This window comes from Alligator sinensis, unplaced genomic scaffold (genome assembly GCF_000455745.1).
Source record: "Alligator sinensis unplaced genomic scaffold, ASM45574v1 scaffold188_1, whole genome shotgun sequence".
Classification (NCBI taxonomy): domain Eukaryota; kingdom Metazoa; phylum Chordata; order Crocodylia; family Alligatoridae; genus Alligator; species Alligator sinensis.
In genome coordinates this window covers 3,824,931-3,848,479 of record NW_005841903.1, presented here as the reverse complement: position 1 = coordinate 3,848,479, position 23,549 = coordinate 3,824,931, and the positions used below count along the sequence as shown (strand labels likewise).

Sequence of the window (23,549 nt, the reverse complement as noted above, 5' to 3'; positions counted from 1 at the left end):
TAATTTCAAGGTTATATTCTGAGTTTTCTATAGAATTCACAGTCTCCTGCAAAGAAAATCTGGTTGTTTTTAGAAAAAAAATATTTTCATGTCAAAGTTATAGGTCTGTGGAGACCACAGAAACCTTATCAAGGAAGGGGCACAATACAATGTTTGTGAAAGTACTTTGACAATCTCAAAACACTGTGCTGTACTAATATGGCAGTGCCTGGCAAGAAGTAGTATCTTAATTTGTTGTAAAATGCAAAGAAAAGAAATCAAAGTTACAGGGTTTTGAATTCATACCTGGGATGCAGATGCTGATGGCAGATTTGGCTGGCAACAGATGGACAATTGTTAGTATGAACTCTATGGCTCCAAGCAGTATAAATTGGATTTCTCATGACAGCAGTTACTGCAGGACATGGTGCCAAACTTCTTGGTACAGTACCTTTTTTAATACAAACAAAAGTCTGGTGTGAGTTTTCTCTGCTAAATTCCATTCAAATATTCTAGGCATATCAAGAATGGGTAAAAGACATTTGCCTGAAACACTTATACAGTCTAGAAGTAGAAAGTGAGAGTCATAACTCCTAGGCTTAAGCCATTAAGTACTTTATTGAACAGTCTAGAATGTATTTGCCAACATAAAAATATTCTCTTTTTCCTCCATCATGAAAATGTCAACAATTTGCATAAAACAGCAATAATGCCATACTTCTAAGTAAATAATCACAAGTAGATAAGGTGGCAGATTTTAGTGGGACAAATGAAGAACTGATCGTATTTATAATCATTCTTCTTTCATTCACAGGGCTTAAACCAGGGGCAGGCAAAATGTGGCCCACCAAGCCACTCTCTCTGGCCTGCAGGGTCCCTAAAAAATTTAGAAAATTAATATTTATCTGTCCCTGGATTCCTGTCATGTGGTCCTTGATGGCTTGGCCAAAACTCAGTAAGTGGTCCTCTGCCCGAAATAATTGCCTGCCCCTGGCTTAAACACTCCCACTTCTGTTATGTCCTTTAGCCTTAGAGTATAAAAATTCACAGCACTGTGAAGTTGCTACCTATATGTAAACCTCATTATTTAAGTCTTTTTCATTTAAGAACATTCACACTTTAGTATTGTATAAAACGCTGTCTGATAAATTTTCTAGGGGTGCGCTCAGAGATTCTTTGGGCTTATACCAATCCAATTTCTGATCCGCAGCCTGGCAGCTTGAGCAGCTGGTAAGTCTATTGCGGTGGAAGAGGCGGGGGGGTGGGAAAATCGAGGACCCTGCGGTGAGGGCGGGAATGGGGCTGAGCCAGGCGCTGCCCAGCCAGGTTGGGGCAGGGAGCCGGATGGAGCCACAGCTTATGGAGGGGGGCTCCCGCCGCTGTGTGTCCCCTGGGACAGCATGGGAGGCATGTGCCACTGGATCTGCTGCTGTGGGCTGGGGCCAGGGCTGTGCTGGGCTCCTCCCAGCAGGAACTGGGCTGGGCAGCGGCAGCACTGGGAGGAGGCTACGGAGGGGAGGGCCTGCAGCCACTCCAAAATTTGCTGTAGCCCCTCTGACCCCTCATCCCAGCACCACCGCCACCCGTCCTGAATGCAGCCCGGCCCAACCTCCACCAGGAAAAGCCCGGCACAGCCCTGGCACCTGCACACAGAGGCAGCCCGTCCTACCCCACATGCAGATCCAGAGGGGCACACACACTCCATGCCCTCCTGGGAGTGTGTGTAGCAGTGGGAGCCTCCTGCCCCTCTGCCTGCCCCCACACCCCTTCCCTCCCCTACCCCCCGCCCCCATCATCATACCACACCACACTTACTAGCTGCACGCAGCTCTCCAAGCTGCCAGACTGCTCCTCACTGCCTAAGTGCTGCGCTGCGGCTGTGTGCATGCAAGGGGCATTTATCGGCCTCATTATCAGCCACATCAGGCAAAAAAAGCTAATTTCCAATAGTCAATTTTCTTTATATCGGTGCCAGTCTGATATCAGACAGATGTATCCTACTGTAGCTTAAGAAAGTGTTGTGTACTGCAAGAAATACAGAATGACTTGCTGAAGTCAAATATGCTTTCATTAGGTCTATTTTAAAATGAAGAAAAATATGGAAAAGTATGGAAAAACATGGAAGCTTGTGGCAGGATTTTTTTTCTAAAAAAATATTCCAGAACATGATTAAAATCACAGGTACTTTATCATATTGTTTACAGAAAACACTGGATTAATAAAAGTATAATGTTTTAATTTTAAAAAAAGACATCAGAGAAAGCTATACTGATATTACTGGTACGTATGAGTGATAAATCTATGGAGGAGCAAATAAGTTTTTTGCTGTTATCCAGTGATATAGTGACAGCTAAGATGAAAACCCAGGAGTTGTAACAAAAACTGTACAAAATACAACTTATTCCTTGTATGCATTTCAGCACAGTATATTTTGATGCATAAATTTATCTCTGGGCCAGCTCATTTACAGTCAGACAAATGAAAGCTGATAAACATTCTCTCTGAGATTTCCTATGCCAGTCCTAATGCAAGCCATGCCTAAGTATTCTGCATGACAACAGGAGAAGCACTGTACATACCAATGGCCTGAGATATACATCAGCATATATCAGTATGCACATCTACACAGGGTATATAGTGATTTTATGCATACATACATACAGATGGGCAAATGAAGCCCAAATGGCTACTTTGTAATATTTTTCATAGGGATACTAGTCATTTTTACGACTGATGACATGAAGTGGGCTTTGAAACAGGCTACTATTGTTGGTAATTAAAGTAAATCTCTCAGATGAGCATCTTTGTTTTGATTAGGGGAGGTATATTACAGTTGTGCTTAGAGGCCCTGTTAGAATCAGGGACTCACTCGGCTTTGCTGTTTTAAAGGACCGTCCCTGAACCTAAAACCTCAGAATTAAATTTGTTAAGACAAAAAGTGAGAGAGAATGAAACTGAACTGCAGAAAGTGACTTGCCGATAATCATGCTGCACCTACTGACACATCAGCATTACGATCCAAGCCTCTTGGGGTGTGTCCAGACAAGCACGCCCATGCCTCTTACAGCATCTCAAAGCAGTTTGAGACACCGCAAGAGGCATGCTGTGAATGGAAAAAAATGGTAATCCAAAAAAACCCCACGAAGGAAAAGTGGGGCAAGGCATGGTCCTGCACCATACCCTGGCGTGGGTCCTCCAGAGACACTCTGGTATCTGGCTAGAGCATCTCTATGGCGCTCCTGCTCTCCTAGCACACTCCCTCTGCATGCATGGGAGCAAGCAGGAGCAGTGCAAGGTTACAGCGTGACCCAGGTGCTGTCTCTGATAAGTAGGGACTGGGAGTGTGGGGGGGATTGTGGGTGTGGAGGGTTGTGTGAGGGTGTGGGGAGGGATTGGTTGGGGGTGTGGGTCCCCTGCAGGGCGCACAACCCCCCCGAGCAGCAATGGTCATCAGGTGTTCAGGGCCCACTGCTGCCAGAGTCCCTTGTGGCACAGCATGGCCCTGGCCGCCTGAGACCTGGTGCCGCCTGTGCTGCTTGTTGCAGGCCCCGCCTGGTGTGGTGCAGGGCCGTACGCCTTCAGGCAGCACTGGGCCGTTTTGGCTGTCACCTGTGGGCTTGGCAGTGCTTGCAGGGACCCCATGTTGTGCTGGGTTGGATCCTGCCTCCATGGAGCCAGCCTGGGGCATCTGGAGGCAGGACCTGGCCCAGCACGATGCACTGTCCCGGAGATCAGTGGTAGGGCCGCAGGAGAGGCTTGAGCAAGGGCCACCACACACCTGCCCTCCCACCTGCCCCCATGGCACCAGCAGCAGTAGCCAGCGCGGCCTGGCTGCAGGTACAGCAGCTGCCTGACATGGGCTCTGTACATGCTAAACAGATCTGGCCCAGCTCAGCCTGCCAGCACATGGCTTTGGACAGGACCAGGAAAGCTGTGCGCTAGTGGGGCAGGTGGGGTTCAGGTCTGTTCAGCATATACAGAGCACACATCAGGCAGCGCTGTGCTGCCACCGTGCCTCCAGCCGGGCCATGGCCACACTGGCTGGAGCTGCGGAGCATGGGGAGGAGCAAGCATGTGGTGTCCCCCACTCAAGCCCCTCCCCACAAACCCCACATGCCCCACACACAGCACCAGCAGCTAGCTGGGCCGTGCCTGCTGCAGCACTACTTCACCTGCAGTCTGTGCACAGAGAACGGGCCTGGCCCAGCTTGGTTGGCATACCTTTGGACAGGAAGGTATGGCTCCTGTCACCACCTGCATCTCCTGTTCAAGGCATGCACTAGCGGGGCAGGCTAGGCCTGACCAGGTTGGGTCAGGCTGGGCCCATCCTTCATGAGGGTGAGGAGCTGAAGCACAGCCACAGGTCTGTGCTGACAGTGGGCCATGGCCCTCATGGCCCCCACACCTCACACCCTCCACCCCCCTCCTGTAAACCCCACATTCCCCACCTACCTACACAGCCCATTTCCCCCACATCCCCCTATACCTACCCACACACCACACGCCCTCCCATATCCACCTACACACTGCACATCCTCCCCACACCACCCCCACACCCCTTCCCACCTCACTCCTGCAAACCCCAGATCACCCCATCATACACCCAGTGTGCCCAGCTGCCAGGCAGGGCAGGAACTGTGGCTGCAGGAGCAGCTGTCCCCCATCCTAGTTAATGAAGGGGTCAGGGGGAGTGCTAATTTTTCTATGATAAGGAAGCCAAAGCAAACATCAAACCATATACAAATTTAGGATTTATTTTATTATGATGATGGGCATACTGGTAGGCTTACAAACTGCTTTAACATTGTAAATATATCAGTAAAACATTGCCCAACTGATCTAGTGGTCTTTTGTTTTAATTGTGGAAGAACATGGATTTGGGGGTTATTTAAAGAGTGAATTTGGGATTTGTTTATCAGAGTATTTGCAGTTTTTATATAGGAAACATCAAGATTCCTGCTAGTGAGACAAGTGGCAGGACCCAGGCAGAGGCGTCTGCTCAGGGCTGGCACCCAGGACCCAGCTAGAGAGCAAATGGGGTGGCTGACCTCCTGGCCATTTGGGGTCAGGAGGTCATGCTTTGACAGTTCAAAGTAGGCCAGCACACTGAGAACATCTTCCAGGTAACAGCTACTCAGATGGCAGGGCGGGGGCACACATGGCAGCAGTGCCGCACAAAGGCCAACACAGCCCACTGATAACTGGCCAAGAGGTGCAGACGGTTCTGCTGCTGTGCCCATACTACAGACCAGTGCAGTCCCCGTCCAGGTCTGGCAGATATACAGATATGGGGCTGCAGGTCCAAGGGGGCAGAGGCTGTTGCAGGTGGCAGCATGTCACAGCCAAGCAGCAGCCCCCACTGCCAGACTGCTGCAGTGGGTAGAGGGTACAGGGGCCACTGTAGGTCAGGGCTGCGCAGCAGTTCAGCTGGCATGGGGGGGCTAGTGTCCCCATATGTCAACTGGCTGGGCCTCAGAAGCTCCTGAGAGCAAGTAGCCCTAAGCTGCTCACCAGGGCAGGTTTTTATACTGCTGGGGCCAGCACAGGTGCTGGCCTCAGGCTCTAGCATCCCCCTGGCTGAAGATCCCAAAGGAACTGGGCAGGGTCAGTTTGCCCCAAGTGGCACAACTTGCCCCACACTAAAGTAGATGTTCTGGCACGTGTGCTGATGCAAAAATCTCCAGCACAAATTTGTGCCGGTCCTATCTGAGCTGTTGCAAGTGCAGATGCCTGATGTGTGGATGCACCCTTGCTGTCTAGTTCAGTAGCCCATTCATTAGACCATTGTACCCAACCTTCTGGCCCTACACAGGGTTTGTCCATGTGCCAGGTCCCACAAAGAGTTAGTTCATGGGTGTGCCACCCAGCCTGAATTCAGCCACACACAGGTCTGACCATGCACTGAGTGATCTAGCACTCAGGGTAATGTTCTCCAGACCACTATGGGTCCAGAAATTTACCAGCTGGGGAACAGTAGTTAACACTGCCACCGCTCCCCCATTGTCAGTTTTCCGGACCCATGAGGAGCCCCTGCAGGCTGGACCTGGCCTGAGGGCTAGAGGTTGAGTACTTCTGTATTAGATTTCACTAAGAATCAACATCTTGTGAAGAATAAATGACTTCAATTCAAAAATTCGATCTCTCAAAGAGATTTTCCAGGTCTCTGGTTATATGTAAGCAGTACTATTTTTGCTATCTTTCTGTTTATCCCTGCTTTATGGTTCAGAAACATGGGACTACATATGCTAGGCACATCAGAAGACTGAACAACTTCTACATTAGATGCCTACACAGGATTCTAAAAATAAAGTGGAAAGACAAAATGCAAAACACAGAGGTACTGGAGTGCACAGGACTGACACATTTAGAAACCACTGTCAAGAAAAGATGGTTGGGATGGCTCAGCCACGTCAGAAGAATGGAAAGAGAGTCTATCCCCAAGAATATTTTGTACAGTGAAATTCACTGGCTCTAGAAATCAGGGTCACTCTGTATGGCGGTACCAAGATGTGTAAAACATTATATTAAGTCATTCAACGTCAATGTAGAAAGCTGGGAGGAGTGGGCAGAATCCCGTCCAATCTGGAGGGAACATCTGGCATTTGGTACAGCTCTACATGAAGTGGCTTTGATCCAGAGGATGGAAGCAAAGTGAGAAAGAAGGAAGCAGCGTGCTGTAAACTTCAACTCCAACTCAGACAACACATGGATTCATGAAACTTGTAACAAGCTGTGTCATTCTTTGGCTTGTCAGCCACAAATGGATTCATCAGGCACCTGACTAGACCTCTTACATATACACTATAGTCTAGAGAGTCAATGGTTTCCTGTAGATATTTTTAGGAAAAAAGAATGGCAGAATAGTATCTCAGGCAAGGTGCAACCAAATGCCATAAAAACACTTTGTCCAGATGGAAGATCAAATATGACAAGGCTTGAAGCTTTCCACTGCTTCAGATACATAAATAGCCAGCTTTAACAGAACCTCAATGGTTAGAAAGCAGAAGAAAGGCTTAAAAGGTGGTAAGGGGGTATTATATGCGCTCAGAACCAACTTTAATTATCAGGTAGAGTTGGTGTTTCAATACAAACATTACTAAAGATGCTTGGATAGATTTAGAAATCATGCTTTCCATACATCTGCTGAAAGTGGCTCATGTTAAAGGTTGAACTTTTAAGGAATTCATGTCAGGTCTAGTTTAGACCATCAGAAGGAACCCCAAGATATCCACAAAAAAAGTGTAAAGTCAATATACCGTTAACAAGCTATGAAGATATTTCAGATTCCTATGTATTCCCATAATTTCTATAAAGTTTTATAGTCAAAATAACCTTATCCTTGAACAACAGGCCCAATGCTAGTAGCCATGCTATAATTCTGAAGCAAGTCAAATGTGCGTGTGGGAACAGCCCTCTGAAATCAACTGTTACTGAAAGGCTAAATTACACATTTAGTGACATACTTATCAACTGCAAACAAGCATCACACCTTGTCCAATTTATAGTAATAAGTCTGGGCACTTGACTATGTTTTGAAGCACCCCGCTTAGCACAGGTCAGGTCAAAAGCATATTTTCCAGAGCAAAGTTCAGATCTATTGACAGCTTGTCTGTTCTGCTGGAACTCAAGTCTCTGAATGTGTTCTGGTTTTCCTGTTTATTTTGATCCATGCATGGGCAATATGTGGATTTCTTCTCCAGTGGCACATCAACACAAACGTGCTTTGGTTCATTTCCTAATCTAAATAGTGTCCAAGATTTTTAGAAGTTCCACCGATTTTAGGACCTCAACTTTCAAGACCTAGAAAAGGTTAATTTTTTCCCCAAATCTCTGTTTCCAAAAGGTCAAAGAGGAAAACTGATGTCTGTCTTGCAGGCTCACCAACAGGGATCCAGAGCTTGCCATGAAGCTAAGCCCAACAGTTGCAAAATATGTTATAAAAAAATCTGATATTCCTGGGAATATCAGACCTTTTTTAAGGTATCTCAAAATGGGCAACCAGATCCAGACCTGACTTTTCTAAGTATCTTGAAAATATTCTTTGCCTCTTTAGCTCAAACGCCACAAATGATAGGCAGATACTCCAGCTCTCTCATCACAAAAAGGATCGGCCATGAGCCCTTACCTTAGTCCTTGTTTTTTTGGGGCACCTTAATACAAGATGCGTTCCTTTAGAAAGAAGCAGTAAAGTCTAGTGGGCAGGGAACTGGACTCAAGAGGTATAAGTCTGGTTCATAGTTTGTAAGATGCATGACTTGGAGCAATGTAATTAATCAATTGGTGCCTCTTTCTCGTCCCCTTTTGCATGCCTTCTCTGTTTAGAATTTATTCTATTCACAGCAGGCAGCATCTCCCGGGGTATGAACAAATATACATTTTAGCCACTTTTAAAAGGTGAGTTTCTGCTGGGGAATACCAATGCAATTGTTACATCTTTGTATATATTTACGCTATACCATGAATGATACATCTCTAATCTAGAATAAGTAGGCCCTATTGGAACACAAATAATAACTGTGATTCACTTCAAGAGTCAATGTCAACCAGAAATTTTACATTTGGATAGAGAAATTAATGGGTGAAGTGTTATTGCCTGTTATGCAGAAGATCACATTAGATGGGTCCCCTCTTGCCTTAAAATTCATTCATGGATTTATGCTTTGAACACGAAAGAACATTTCTGACTTTGCTGTTAAGTAGGTTAAAACCAAGATAAAAGACTTTCAATACAGTCATTACCATTTAAAATTGGTGTTACTAACCTGCTGACATGCCTCCAGCATACAAGGAAGAAGGTGCAAAACCATCGCTATGCCTAGTGGAACGTTTTGGTGAATATGGTGCCCACTCCTGGAGGTCTGGAGACAGATGTTCTTCACTGGCTGGACAGTATTTCTGTACCTGTAAGCAAGAAGCGCATCCCAACCAACCTAGGATTAACATTTTTAGGTAGCAAACTAATTCAAAAAAGTTTTGTATAACTATGGCAGAAATAACAAGTTTTCTAGTTCTTAGCATGGTAATGCTTGCTATGTTTTGATTATTATGTTCTAGTAATATCACTACCCACTTCTTATTTTTCACTGTCTTTACTTCCTAGGTCAAGTTATCTTCATCTTCATGCTCCTTTCCACCTTCATCTCAGTTTTCATTCACTTCCACAAGGCACTCTCAGACCACTATATACATATGTATACAAAGAAACCCCACCATCTCTGGCCATCCAGTCCCAGTCTTGGGGTCTCTCTGTATACATTTCCAACTGTTGCCTTCATATTTACTTCTCCCTTCATAGCTCTGATACATTTAACTTTAAGAATGTTAGAAGATTCCACTGATTTAAGGGCTCTGCTTGAATGCTTAAGAATTATGGCATATGCCCACCGTATCTTGCAAAATGAAAGTCTGTGCTTGCAACTTACGCCTATCCTGGCGTGTAAAGAAAATGCCCTTTAATTCAACTTCTTTGTAAAACATACGGCTTGTAGTAACTGAACAATAACCACCCCTCCCCTCCCTTGCCAAGAATGAGATAGATATATTTAAAATAGAAGCTACTACCCACCCCAGTCAGTGGAGCAGCTGCTGCCAAAACAAGACTGGTATTTGGGCCTGAAAGTGCCTGGACAATGAGTCTGCTTTAAGATGCAGAGAGGGCAAATTTTTTTCTGACTGCTTTGGCAAGTCAATTTGAAGAGCTGGTGTGGGTTGCGGAAACAACTAAGTTATCCACTTCACACAGGGTAAGTTAAGGACTCTAATGAGGACTAGATTTTGTTGGCCAATGATGTAATTACAGGAAGACAAGTATAGGTTTCAGTGTACAGCATTCACAGAACTATTTTCAATAGAAAAAGTTTACAGCTTAAAAAGCTGTGAGATATACACACACGCACACACACACACATACACACAAAGAATACATTCCTAATAATTACTTATCGGTTAATGTGACAGGAAAGTTTTGTTACATAAAAGGAGAAAATTAAAAACCCACTGACAGACATTCATAAGACCATACAGTGGTTTCTGTGTCAGCAGCAAACATGCTGTTACCCAAGCATGACTAGTGCTGTTTGTGAACTGTCCCCTCTTTCTATTTATCTTCATTAAAAATCTTGGGTATACTCATCACCTCTGGATCAAGGGGTGGATGCATAAGGTGCACCAACCTAAGGATAACCCCAGGAGACACTGGGCCTAGAGACAATTCTTTGAGGCATAAAGCCTCCCTTGCTCCTTGGCCTAAGCCCGCTGATGGGTCGCAGGGTCTTCTGACTTGCTGAAAGATCAGGGGAAGAGTAAACACACAATACTTGTACAGGTGCTTAAGTCCAAGTCCCCATGAAATTATAGGATGTGAAGCTAGTTGGAGACCAGATATGTGTTTAAAAAATATTACCCAACCAGAAAGTTGGAATTTTGGAGATGGAGTGCACACTGTTAGTAAACCAAAATTGTTGGGTTTGCAGCAGGGTTTAAATAAATATCCATAAATTAGTAAAGATTTTGCATAATATATCTAAAATAAAGCCTTATGCTGAGACAAGCATGAGTATCTCAACTATATAAGATAACATTTTAGAGACGATACAAACAAGTGAAAAGCAGTAAGTTATAACAAAGCCCCCAACCTAAACTTGAGTAAATATAAGTTTATCTACAAATTATTATATGTAGCAAAATCACTGAGAGAAATTTTCAGCATAAAAGGTACTACTATGAATGCAATTCTTAGAAGTATTCTTCCAGAAAACTTACTGAAACCCTGCTGTGAACCTGCAAGTTTTGCTTGACTAATAGCATAGAGAAAATTGCACACACTCTTACACCTGCAAAAGTCCAACCCTCTGGTTGGGGGCACTATTCTTTCAATACACAGCAATGTTTCAATCATTTTAAAGAATGGGAGGCAAAATTATATTTTTATTGTCAGAAAAAATATCTGTTGGAGCTGTAGTCACTTTTCTGACACCTGTAAGACTACTGGAAAAGTGCTGATAGCTAGCACTGACATGACATGACCAAGCTCATCTGGTCTTGCATATTCCCTCCATGTTGGTTGGTGCCAAAAAAAGGCATAATATTTTCTGGTTAGAAATTTAAATGTCACATGTGAGAGCTCTTTACATTTCTTATATTACTGTAATAAGTATTACATAACATTGCCATAGTTTTTTGGATTTTGTTAACAACATACTCAAGACAGGACGGAGATGTCTAAAATTAGTACTATGAACACCTGCTACCAAAGAATACAAAATCCATGAAGCAACTATCAAACCAGATACTCTTATTATAGGACCATCACAGCTTTTATAATACCAAAGTTCTGAAAACTATTTTTGCATTGCACAATCTAAAAGTCTTCATGTTTTATAAGTGACATCTGATTTGGGCTGTTTTAATAAGGCCTGTGTTTTCAGCATGTGCTGAGTGTACGTGCTCTGAAGTGGCGTATCAGGCACCCAAATGCACAAATACCTTATACAAATACTGAACAAGGTCCCTGCTTACTGCTGCCACATACTGAATTTCTACCTGAAGTGACGGATTAGGGATGGGCACAGGGGTCATTTTATGCCTCAAAGCAGGAGCAGATTTTGGTCTTGGCCTTTTCATCTCTGGCTCTTCAACTCTTTGAAAGCCAATGTCATCTTCACAGGATTTTCTTGAGGACAGATGAGCACAGTCAACTCCCTCCTCCCGGTAATAATGCCCAGCGTTCCTACTGTGCCCCTTGTGAGTGGCAGAATCCTGCTTAAGTGCCAAAGGAACGGGTGCTTGGACAGTAGCTGGACTGGTAGGTGGGGATCCAGTTGTTACAGTAGAGTCTGATGCAGAACTCGTCTGCTGTTTATGTTTAAACTTAATAGAATCACTTCTTTTGGGAGGTGTTGGAGGAGCTGACCCAACTTCCATTTTTGAGGGCTGAGGCGAATGGCCTGACATTTGATTGGGAGAGAGATATTCCAATTTGGGAGGAGTCTGTGGTCTTTTGAAAGTGTCAGGATCAAAGATAGATTTCCTTTGTTTTGGCTTTTTATACACAGAGAACTTTTCTGTTTCTACTGTTGAAATGTTTACCATCACTTTGGGCCAAGTGCCACCGCTATGCTTAGCTCCATGGCCTTTGTCTAATGTGGTCTCAACCATGATGCAGTCATCTCCTGTGGGCTCAAATGGCAACCTTCTGTTCTCCAAGTCAACAATTGCATAGCCTCGCTCCCCATAGGCATCTGGATTAAAGGAACTGAGACTATGTTCTGAATTACTGTGGCAACCGTGCACCATGCTCCTGTGAGAGTCTGCTCGTAAAGCACTATTGGAAAAGGGCTTGTGATCACAAAATGAACCACTACCCTGGTCACTCTGGTCCTTCTTGCCATCCAGGATTTCTGGATTGAAAATGTCCGTTTGCGTTGAACTGTTGAGTTTCAGATTTCTTTTATTTTGAGCTTGTATCTCTGATGTATGAACCCTACCATTTGATATTTTCTCTGAATCTTTCAGGTTTTCAAATATGTTTTGACCACTCCAAGATGAGCTCTGAGGAAAAACCTAGGAAGAGAAAAACACTTAATCATGTTACTGTTACAGTACATTGTCATTTTTACATTGAGCATCCTCATTCCTGTCTAATTTACACTAAAGTAAATACAAACTAAATGAAGGATGAAAAAACCCTTTAATTTTGTAAGAAATAATCATAGAAAGTCAGCATGGTGTGCTAGACAAGGCACTGAACTGGGAATCAGGAAACATGGGTTCTAGTTCTACCAGTGACTTATTGACTCATTCCAGAGAAATCGGCTTTCAAGAACTTTCTTTCCATGTTTTGTCAATATTGTCTATTTATTGCTTATAATCTATAAGCTTCCTTAGACAGGGATTGTTACTAACCATGTGAATGTGATGCACATCATACATGTTGGGGTCAACAGGTACGACCACAAGGAATAATGATCTATACTGAGAACTGTGCAGAACAAACATTTATGGACATCACAGACAGAGTCCATTTGCCCTAGGTCTACCCTAATCTGGAAGGGGACCCTCTCCATAGGGCAAGAGGAAAATTTTGTTTCCATGTCCATTCAGCCACTGGACTTCCTGAAACTTTTAATGCTGACAACAAGGAAGCTAAATTAACATTAATTGTGCTGCAGTTATTTTAAGTGAACAGCATTTCCTTAGGAATGGGCCCAAGAACAAACAACTTCACATATTGTACAATGGCAAACAGCCTTCTATGGTGTAGTAATTATCAATACTGCTCAATCATAAGTAAATCAGAACAAAGCCATTTCAGTACTGGCTTTTGATGAATTTCCACACCAGTCTACTTCATACTTGCTCTTCCCTCTTCTTTGCACAGTTAGAAAAACCTGAACATCTGGCTACCTGTATAAACAGAATCAAATCCTGCAACTTCATATTAACACTCACCTTCATCAATGAAAGCGTAAGAGAATCCCTACAGTTTCTTAGCAAAGCTTCACATTCAGTCAGCGATTTATTATCTAGTGCAATGCCATTAATCTGCATAAAAACAAATAAATATTTAGCAAAACAGAGGTAGCAGTCTGTGATCATCTTTCTTTACTTTCTATGTGATGGGGAAAATACTGGTTATATTAAATAAATCATCAATTAAAGCAGAAAGGAAAATGTCAGTACCCTGTTTGGGATTAATTTTGCATATCAGTGAAATCAGTCTTTTCACAGTCACAAAGAATCAACAGAGCTATACTATAAGTTGAACTACAGTTTTGAATTTCCCACTTCACTGTAAATGGAGCTTAACTATGTTGTTGCTCCACTGCGTACCTCTACTTATTCTTATGCAGCTGCAAAAATCCAGTACCCTATCAGCTTTGAAAATATGTAGCTTTTTATTAAAAAAGTTGTTATTTATTGCTCTCCTCTACAGCAGGCCTCAGAATACAGAAGTAGTGCTGCGAAAGAGATGGGATCTAACCAGTTTCTTAAATTTGGTCTAGGAGCCATTTCTTCAGTTCGAAAGAAAGACTGAAGGTAAAAGGCAGGCCTCCATGAGATTTCTCAAATCACAGGAGTTCTTGAAGATAATCAAGTATCCAGGTTGTAGCCGTATTGGTCTAGAGGAAAAGGCAATCAGGACTCATAGTAGCGATGGTATCTTTTATTAGACCAACAAGATTTTTGCAAAAAAAAATTATTTAATTGCAAGCTTTCGGGCACAAACACCATTCATCGGGCATTGGAAAAAAGGTTGTAAAAGTTCTCCTGGACAGAAATGAAAGTTCATATTTCATAGGAATCTGAAATATGAACTTTCATTTCTATCCAGGATAACTTTTACAACCTTTTTTCCAATGCCCGATGAATGGTGTTTGTGCCCGAAAGCTTGCAATTAAATAATTTTTTTTTGCAAAAATCTTGTTGGTCTAATAAAAGATATCATCGCTACTATGAGTCCTGAAGATTATCAAGGTATTTAACTAAGTCAACTTCTCCACTTTAAAGGGAGAATAAATGTGGGACCATCCCAGATAATATTTATTTTTAACTTGTAATGGCAGAATTAGTCTTACCTTATCACCTACTGTGAAAGGAGGAAGTTTGCATGATTTCCTTACATAACATCTGAAGAAAGAATTACTGCAACCACACTATCAAAACTTCCCCAAGAGCTGAAGGCCCCCTCCATGGGCCTTATATTTTCTATTACGCAGCCAACCTACAAATATTAACACATTATTCTAAAGCAGGGGTGCCCAACCTTGAGCCTGCTGGCCAGATATGGCCCCTGACACTGTCATCCAGGCCATGGGGCTCCCCAAAAGTCCTAAAGTTTGGCTGTGGGGGAGTGGTAGCACTGCACCCCTGCTGCCAAATTTCCAGATTCATGAGAAGCCCTGGGCCCTACATGCTAGACTGGATGCAGAGGGCCCGAGCCCAGCATGCAGGACTGGGCAGGGGCAGCACTGGGCCCCAGGCAAGCAGGACCTGATCCTGGCACATGGGGCCCAATTCTGGTGCACAAGCAGAGTTAGGAAGACCCTGGGCAACATGGGGGGTGGGGAGCCCCTCATCTTATATTAGAGAAGAAGCTGTGGGGAAGGAGAGGTCTGAGGCCTGAGCTGCTGTCACTGCAACTGCTGCTGCATAACCATGCAGGGACCAGAGGCACCATATGTTCTATGGGCCAAGCCAGAGCAGGACCCCAGCCAGAGCTGGAATTGCAATGGGAGGGTAAGCACTTGCGGGGGAGGGGGTGGAGGGGAGGAAGCAGGGCAGGGATGGTGCCACAGGGGGTCAGGAGAAGATGGGTTTGGGGCAGTACCTAGGGAAACTGGTAGGTGGTTTGGGCGCATGGGGATGTGGAAACAGCACAGGGAGCAGGCAGCAGAGGGAGTAGATGAGGGGGGAGGGGAGACGATACCACTTGCCTCCCCCACTGACTGGTTCCTACTGCTTCCTGCCTCTCTGCAGTGGTGGTGGGCAGGGGGGATTTTAAGACTATCCTCCAAAACACAGATTCTATACATGGAAATTATAACAAATTTATAAATATTCCATTATTAGAATCTAATTATTGGAGGTCGTTATAAATTCAAAGTCGTCTTGGATTTGGGTAAATATAGTTAATTACCAAATGAATAAACAAAAGAAAACATGGTGCAATGAACCAAATACAGATTATATAGTTGGAGAGTTAGTTAATAAAAGACATACGTCACATTCTAGTTGCAGTAATGAAATTGTAGAGAATATCTTCTTTAAACTTACAGCAATTATTCTGTCTCCCACAGTAAGGGACCCCTCTTTGGCAGCTGGGCTACCAGGCACAAGAGCAGCAACAAACAGTCCATTTTCTAGACTGATTCCACTATCTGAAATCCACAAGATAAACCTGAATTCACTCTTGCATTTCAAATAATTTAAATGCATATATGACTTGTCTGCTTCAAAAAGAAATGCATATAATAAGAACGCAGTAAAAATTAAGTGGACTTCCTAAAATTGAAAATCCTTTAAACAATGGGGGAAAATTGTTTTGGTTATGCCAAAATTTAACACAGACTCTTTCGCTAGAGGACAAAGATTTGAGATATTTGGCAAGCTTATTCATGTGAACTCCAATATAAGCTTTTATAATAGAGGGTAAACTGAAGAGAAGAAGGTTTGTATGAAAAATATTCACTCAAGAAACCTATAACTGACTCTATTATTTCTTGTTCATTTAAAAAAACAGCTAATGACAAATCTTACCTGAGATAAACTGTGATGATAAATAAGTAAACTAATACACTGACCCCAAACCTCACATTTATATAATTACCTTTATGGCCAGCAATATTGATATGCAGAGGTGTTATCATTCTCCCTCCTAAGGACTTTCTTCTTCGCACCACCATATTAATAACTCCTCCTCCATTAAGTACAGCTTTTATAACTTGTTTCTTATCCTTATTAGTAAGATCCACATCATTTATCTTCAGGAGCCAGTCATTTACCCTAGAATGAAAATAAAGGTAAAGAATAAGAATACTTTGCTGCAAATATGCAATTATTAATAGAAGGGCACATCACAGTTGGCCCTAATACCATCTTGATATGCTAACCCTTTTTTATTTGAAGTCCCTTTGTAAAATTTCTAAGAGAGCACATTTTTTCAGCATCTTGAAATGATTCCGACTAAAACATTGGATTCATGGTCCCGCAACCAGTGCCTACCTAACCCATTTGCCCAAAGTGTCTTTTAGTCAATTGACCTTATCTAGTTATATCATGGAAAAAAATCTAGTAATGACAATCTTATGAGCTATCTAGTAAACTGTCTCACTTGCCCTGAAATGACAAAAAAATTCTACTGACACTATAGGAATCAGATAGTTTATCTTTTCAAATACAGGTACACCATACATTTCACAAACACTGAAATAAACAGAACATTCCATGCTTGAAGAGACAGCATCCAGTAGGGCTGTGCGAAGCTTCGGTCGCTGATTCGATTTGGCAGAGATTCAGCCCGATTTGGCAGCTGAATCTCCGAATCGAATCAGGGCACCCTTTAATCTCTCCAATACTGAATCGGAACCCTCCAAATTGATTCAGAGAGTTTTGACGAATCAGACATAGACACAGCTTTAAATGTTTTTTCTACATACCTTAAGGTACCAGGCAGCTTGTGAATGCTGAGATGCTGGGGCGGATGGAATGTCCCACAGGAGCACGAGGGGACTCCCCAGCGTGCTCAGCAGCAGACCCAGAAGTGGACCAGAAGCACTTCCGGTCCACTTCCGGGTCCACCAGGGAGCGCGCTGTGGGCCCCCCCTGCATCCCCCCGGCTTGGTGACTGGTGCCTCCTGGGTCTGGGGGGGCACCTGGGGTCCCCCGCAGCCGATCGCCAAGCCAGAGAGGCATGCCCGACCCCAGCATGCTCCCCAGAGGACCCAGAAGCGGACCAGAAGTATTTCTGGTCCACTTCTGGGTTTGCCACCAAGCACGAGGAGGGCCCACCCCCTGCACTCCTGTGGGACGCTCCATGCGCCCCAGCATAGCGGTGATCACAAGCTGCACCTGGTACCTCAAGGTATGTAGAAAAAACTTTTAAAGCTGGGTCTATGCCCAAATCGCTGATTCTCCGAACTGGCATCGAATCTTCAGATTCGGCCAAATTGAATCGGGGACAGCGATCCGAATCAACAAATCGAATCACTGTCCTATTCGGGCCAAATCCGAATCAAATACAGCCCATTTCGCACACTGCTAGTATCCAGAGTAAATGCTAAAAAGAGAAAAAAAAATTGGCAAGGGCCAACACTTCAAGCCAGCATGATATTTTTAATTTTTTTTTAAACAAATCAGTAAGTCCAAAATGGTTTGAATCATTTCTACAACGTACAGAAACAATCTTTTTCATATTAACATTTGCAGCCAATTTCCCACTGAAGTTACTAAGGTGCTAAAATGCAGCTCTACAATGAGAAAGCTGGACTTCCCAAATTGTTTCAATCTTTTGTTTATAATGAATACTATATTCTTTCACACAATGCATATTTTTCCCCAAAAAAACAGCTGTTGGAAATTGCTGTGCACGTAATATGTGAGAAATTCAGTAAAAACAATTCTTGCCAGTTGCAGCCAAAAGGGAAACAAAATCTGCAGGCAACTCACAGGGAGTAAAACAATGAGCAGATTCTGCTCCTTAGTTGTTGCTACTCGGGTATTTACTACAAGGAAAGATCTTTTAAAATGTACATGTGAGAAAATATGATATGTCAATTATTAGAACCAAACCAAAATAAAAAATATATTTCAAAGTGGCACGCAAAAATCTACCACGTAGCACACTACCTCAATCGACCATCCGCGATGCTTCCTTTGTCTACTTTGGTAACAAATATCCCACAGTCTCCAGGGAGGTATGGTTCATTCACACCCTCTGCCACATCAAAACCAAGTGCTTTTAAATCCATATCCTCCTAAAAAAATATTAATATTACAAGTGACTGAAATAATATACAAACTATTTTGCAGCTGCATGTAGGGAGAAAGTACAACTTTAGTACATTTTACTATCCCTTGTTAAGGTTTATATCCTCAAAATAAGTCCCCAAAAACTTCTTACCTTTTGTTTAGAATTAATCTTCCCCACTAGATTGTAATCACTTGAATATATGAAAACAACCTTGTTCACTTGAAAAGAATTTTAAAAGTAAGAAATTGGTAAAAAAGCTGATGCAGCTTGTGTTAAAACCATGCATGAAGATTACACAGGAAAAGGAAAACTGGGTACAGAAGAATAAAGCACCGGATAAAGGAACACAAGAATTTGGACTACAAATGGAAACAGTACTAATACTGGTGAGATCAGTAGTCAGATACGGGTGCACCTAGAAGATACATTCTCCTGAATGAGACTAATGAGAAATTAATGGACTGGCTCTCCTAATGGAAAGAGGATAATTGACAAAAATGGAAGCACAGGAACTAATAGTGTAGGATATGAAAGGGGTAACAGAAATAGTGTTCTAATCTTGATTACTATTTCCACTGTATTCCTGTAATCAAGACTGGAACACTAAGGATAGACATTGTTCAGGAAAAAAGAAATTCAAGGAATTTCGCAGTACCGCACGTTAATGGACTGTATAAAATACAAAGTGACATTAGTTAAAATTGAGTCCAAATCATTTGAGGGAAGGATAGTAGAAGATGGTAATGAAAGAAGCCTGATGTAGACTGCCATGGTTGGATTTAGATATGTATAAAGACTACATTACTTTTCTTAGAGTGACATTCTGTAAGGCAGCGCAAGCAAGAAAACTCTCTCGCTTTCTGTCTTTTTTTTTTAATTTTTTTATTTTAAGGTTCATGGAAGAAATAGCATGACAAGCTAGGGGTTAGCTTGGAGAAAGTTGTTAAAGCATGAACACGTTATGCCTGCCAGCAACTTTGGGTTCTTGAGGTAAGTCAGTATGTTCCTGAGGCATGCTTGAGTTTACATTACAAGGAACTGGCCATGAACATAGATTGGAAACATAAACATTTTTATCCTTTCTATTCAAAGGAGCGAGGTTGTGGAACTCTTTCAGTAAGATCAAGAGTTAAGAATCTTAACCAGTTTTAGGAGGAAGCTCAATCAGTTTACGAAGGGGATTATATGGTGTGGTTGCCTGCAACAGCAGGGAAAAAGAATCAATAACTCAGAAATTCCCTTCTAATCCAATGTTTCCGCTTCCTTAGCATCACTGCTAATGTTAATTTGTGCAATTACCCACTATGCTTCTAAAGAATATATTAGTGGTAAGTGACTTGCCTAACTTACAAAACAAGTTGGCAAAGTTATTTTTGCTTCAAACTTCAAAGAATGCAAATTCTTTGCAACAAATCTTTTATGTTAATGGTTTTATGCTAATGTGATTTTTTCACATCTGGTTATCTTATTTATTGCAAATACTACAATGAAAATAAGTAACTTTTTAAAAATATATATTCAACCATTGGTATTTTTTATAAAATTGTGTGCAAAAGTGTTTCTTGTATATTCATTCACAAAAAATGCTAAAGTCATCAGTATACTTACTCTGTCTTTTTCAAACTCCACCACTTCTGTTTCCCATTCCAGAGAATCTGTGTCTATGGCTGAATCATGAGAACTGTGGGCCATTAACTGCCTAAATCTGGCTTCTTTTTCCAACTGGTTCTCCATCTTCTCTCTAAGGAATTAAAACATTTTAGAAGTGCCCCCTTTAGGAGATACAAATGGATTAAATTTTCTTTTTCAGTCCCCTTACTATTTTATCACTTCAAGGTTCATTAAAATTTGTCCCATCTCTCCATGTTGGCAGAAGTCTAAAACGACTTTTAAAAGCTGGGTTTTCTTCATCCTTCACTAACTTTCTCTTACATCAGATGGACAAAACTTACTTAAGAAAAAAAATGAAATAAAGTATAATGCACAGATAGGAGTCTAAAGTGCCTGCCATGAAAGATACCAAATTTTACCCATACATGAGCTGCTCCATAAAGTTAAGGGAGAAATGAGATGAGATTCCCACTCAGAATAAAATCTGGAAATACATCACACAAGTTTCTTCTCCTTTATAATCCAGTGGGAATTTGGCTGTAATGAACTAAACGTTTCAGTGAAAGTCTGACTGTACTGAGACTCTTAAATTGCTTTGCTGCATTTCAACAGCTACTTAGTAGCACATATATTCAGAACATTTAAACCTTCTGATTGAAGAGTCTGAGCTGAACTGGAGACTAATTAGCAGACTTCTTTTGCCCACTGTCAGGAATTTTACTAACTCTACTGGTCATCTGTAAACTCATGGATTCTATTCTGTACAATAGGTCCTTAGACTGAATTTCATTTTGGGGAAAAAAGTGTGAATACAATGCAGGCAGAAGACTATGACCACCTATTTTATCAGCTCTTCTCAACTTAAATATGAGCCTGAACTTTTTTCTCTATTTGTAATTGGATGGCATCTTTTTCATTCTTTCTTTTTTTAAGCACTAGAATGAAGACACTATATGAAACCTCAAACCATACTTGAAATCTGCAGTAAGCTGAACTACAGTCCATTCTACTCTGCACTAGGGCTGCACATTTGGGTTTTTATACACTATCTCGCCTTAAAGACACTGATACAAATGTCCTTTACATAGATAAGCCTACAGAGTCCACTGATAAAAAAGTTTCTATTGTAAAAGAGTTCCATACATTTAAGTCACTTTTATAACATACTTGAGTTCCTTTAATTCACGGACAGCATCATTTTTTTGCTTTCTCATATCATCCAGGTTGCGGAGAGCTTCAGCCAAGTCGCTTACAGCCCTGTCTCTCTCCCTCCTCAAGTTGTCGCACAAAGTCCTTTAAAAAGTCAAGAGGCTTAGGTGAAAATGTTAAAGTTGTAACTTATAATTAGTAACTTATGGTATGGAGACCAACACAAGGAAAAGTTGAGTAGTGACGGGAGGTCAGTCTGACTTGCTTGTGTTTGTTGTCAGGTAAAATGAGAGTTTTTGAAGAATAAGAAATAAACAAATTTGCCTTCATCAGAACACGTAAAAAAGGCTAACATATATTAATGAATTAAGTTATTCTCAGTGTTGCTGTGAAGGAGTTGCATGTTATCTTATATATAGGGAAGCTGAGGAAAAGAGATTAAATGATTTATGCAGGACTAGACAGAAAGTCCATTGCTGTATTGGAAAAAAAACAAGCAACTCAGCCAATATAACAGCAATTTTATTCCTAGTCATCCTCTTTAACCACACAGAAATTCTTCCTCTTATCTAGCAACAGAAGTGATGTAGGTGTTTTGAACTGGATTCTAGGAATGAAGGGAAAGAATGCCTTCTCCCTAGGCCATTCTCCTGTATGTTGTGAAAGGAGCAAAGTTACTGTGATAACAACAGAGCAGATTGAAAAAATAAGATGCCTTGGAAAATCCTCCCATTATAAAAAGGCAGACCTTTCCTATTAACAAAATACACTGTGATGAAAACATGCATCGGTTCCTAGAAGCTAAAATATATGCTACCAAAAGCCAACTGAGAAGATCAAGAGGACAATAAAAAAACCCCACAGAACTAGCATATAGTTTCATAGTTGGTGAGGTGGGAAGGGACCTGAGCAGATCATCAAGTTCGACCCCCTGCCATGGCAGGAAAGAGTACTGGGGTCAAACGACCCTGGCAAGGTGTTCATCCAGCCTCCTCTTAAAGACCCCCAGGGTAGAAGCCAGCACCACTTCTCTTGGAAGTTGGTTCCAGATCCTAGCCGCCCTGACTGTGAAGTAGCACCTCCTGATATCCAGCATATAGTTTAACATCCATTTACCGTATGCTCTCTCTTTCTGCAACTATCTTGTCTCGCTCTTGAAAGGCCCAGTCTCTCCTACATTTAGCTACTTCTGCTTCTTGCACAGCTTCTTTTAGCTCTTGTGACATTGCCTCATATTGCTTCCGAAGCATTTCGATTTCTTTGTTAGCTCGTTCTATATCCAGTGTAGCAGAATCTTGTATCTAGAAATTCAAAGATAGACAGACAGATAAACAGATATAGATTTTATGTGAAATTCATAGCATAAGTACAAATATTTGGTTTTGTAACCTTTACTGAATATGTTTCATGAAGGGCTCAATCTGGAAGTAATTCTTAAGCAAAATTATCCTTTAGGACAGGGTGGGCAAGATGCAGCCCGCTAAGCCATTCTATCCGGCCTGTGGGGCCCCTAAAAAATTTAGAAAATTAATATATCTGCCTCTGGCTGCATGTCATGAGGCCCTCAATGGCTTGCCAAAACTCAGTAAGTAACCTTCCATGTGAAATAGTTGCCCGCCTCTCCTTTAGTAGGAAGTCTTCAACTAAAAAATTTGCCAGGGTAAAGATTCAAAAACGTGGTTCAAAACTTTCAGTCAAATTAGGGTATCTGATACTCAAAGACTTGCAGGCCTGGGATAACCAGTGTTAAGGTTTCTCATGTTAGGATAAACACACACAGAATTCATATTTCAGTGATGCCATTTCATGCTCAGTGGACAGTTTACCATAAACAAAAGTTGTCTAAGGACATACAGAAACGAGATACTGCACAAAGAAGAAATATGTCTATGACATATTCTAACAGGCAGCAAAAATCTGGAGTGCATCTACACTTGAGATTCATAATTCCCTAAGGATAGTTTTAGAACACATCCCACTTTTGTTTTAGTTACATGAATCCAAACTCTGAATTTTCAAACAAGATTTGATTTCCTCTTTTAAATGTAGAAGTTGATCCCTTCATCATTCCTGATTCTGAACACAGGAAACAGTGACAAAGGCAAAACTGACTTTAATAGTTTAAACTAATAAACTAAAGAGACTTCAATACCTGCAGCACAAGAAGCACACACTTATACTATCACCATCAGAAGAAGGCACTGATCCTTTAAAAAATTATGGACATTCTTATTTTTATAAGCATGTGCTATTGAATTCAATTAGGCTATTTACATGGGTAAAGATAATTATGGAGGCCCACAACTAGGCTCCATCTCCTGCCCCCCAGCTGTGGATGCAG

The 23,549-nt window shown here is 42.0% G+C and overlaps 1 protein-coding gene across 6 annotated transcripts in view; it reads right to left on the bottom strand.

Moving 5' to 3' along the window:
- DLG5 (discs large MAGUK scaffold protein 5) overlaps positions 1–23,549 on the bottom strand; it is a 134,440-nt gene that overhangs the window by 30,220 nt on the left and 80,671 nt on the right. For 4 of the 6 annotated variants that reach the window (XM_025197712.1, XM_025197715.1, XM_025197714.1 and 1 more), the window contains 10 exons: positions 22,325–22,509; positions 21,227–21,352; positions 20,057–20,189; positions 18,325–18,452; positions 16,307–16,482; positions 15,700–15,857; positions 13,429–13,521; positions 11,521–12,540; positions 8,742–8,880; positions 286–430 (listed from right to left, as the gene is read on the bottom strand). In XM_025197712.1, coding sequence (XP_025053497.1) covers positions 286–430; positions 8,742–8,880; positions 11,521–12,540; positions 13,429–13,521; positions 15,700–15,857; positions 16,307–16,482; positions 18,325–18,452; positions 20,057–20,189; positions 21,227–21,352; positions 22,325–22,509 — 2,303 coding nt within the window. The remainder of the gene's footprint in view (positions 1–285; positions 431–8,741; positions 8,881–11,520; positions 12,541–13,428; positions 13,522–15,699; positions 15,858–16,306; positions 16,483–18,324; positions 18,453–20,056; positions 20,190–21,226; positions 21,353–22,324; positions 22,510–23,549) is intronic. The other 2 variants (XM_025197713.1, XM_025197716.1) reach the window with 1 other exon arrangement.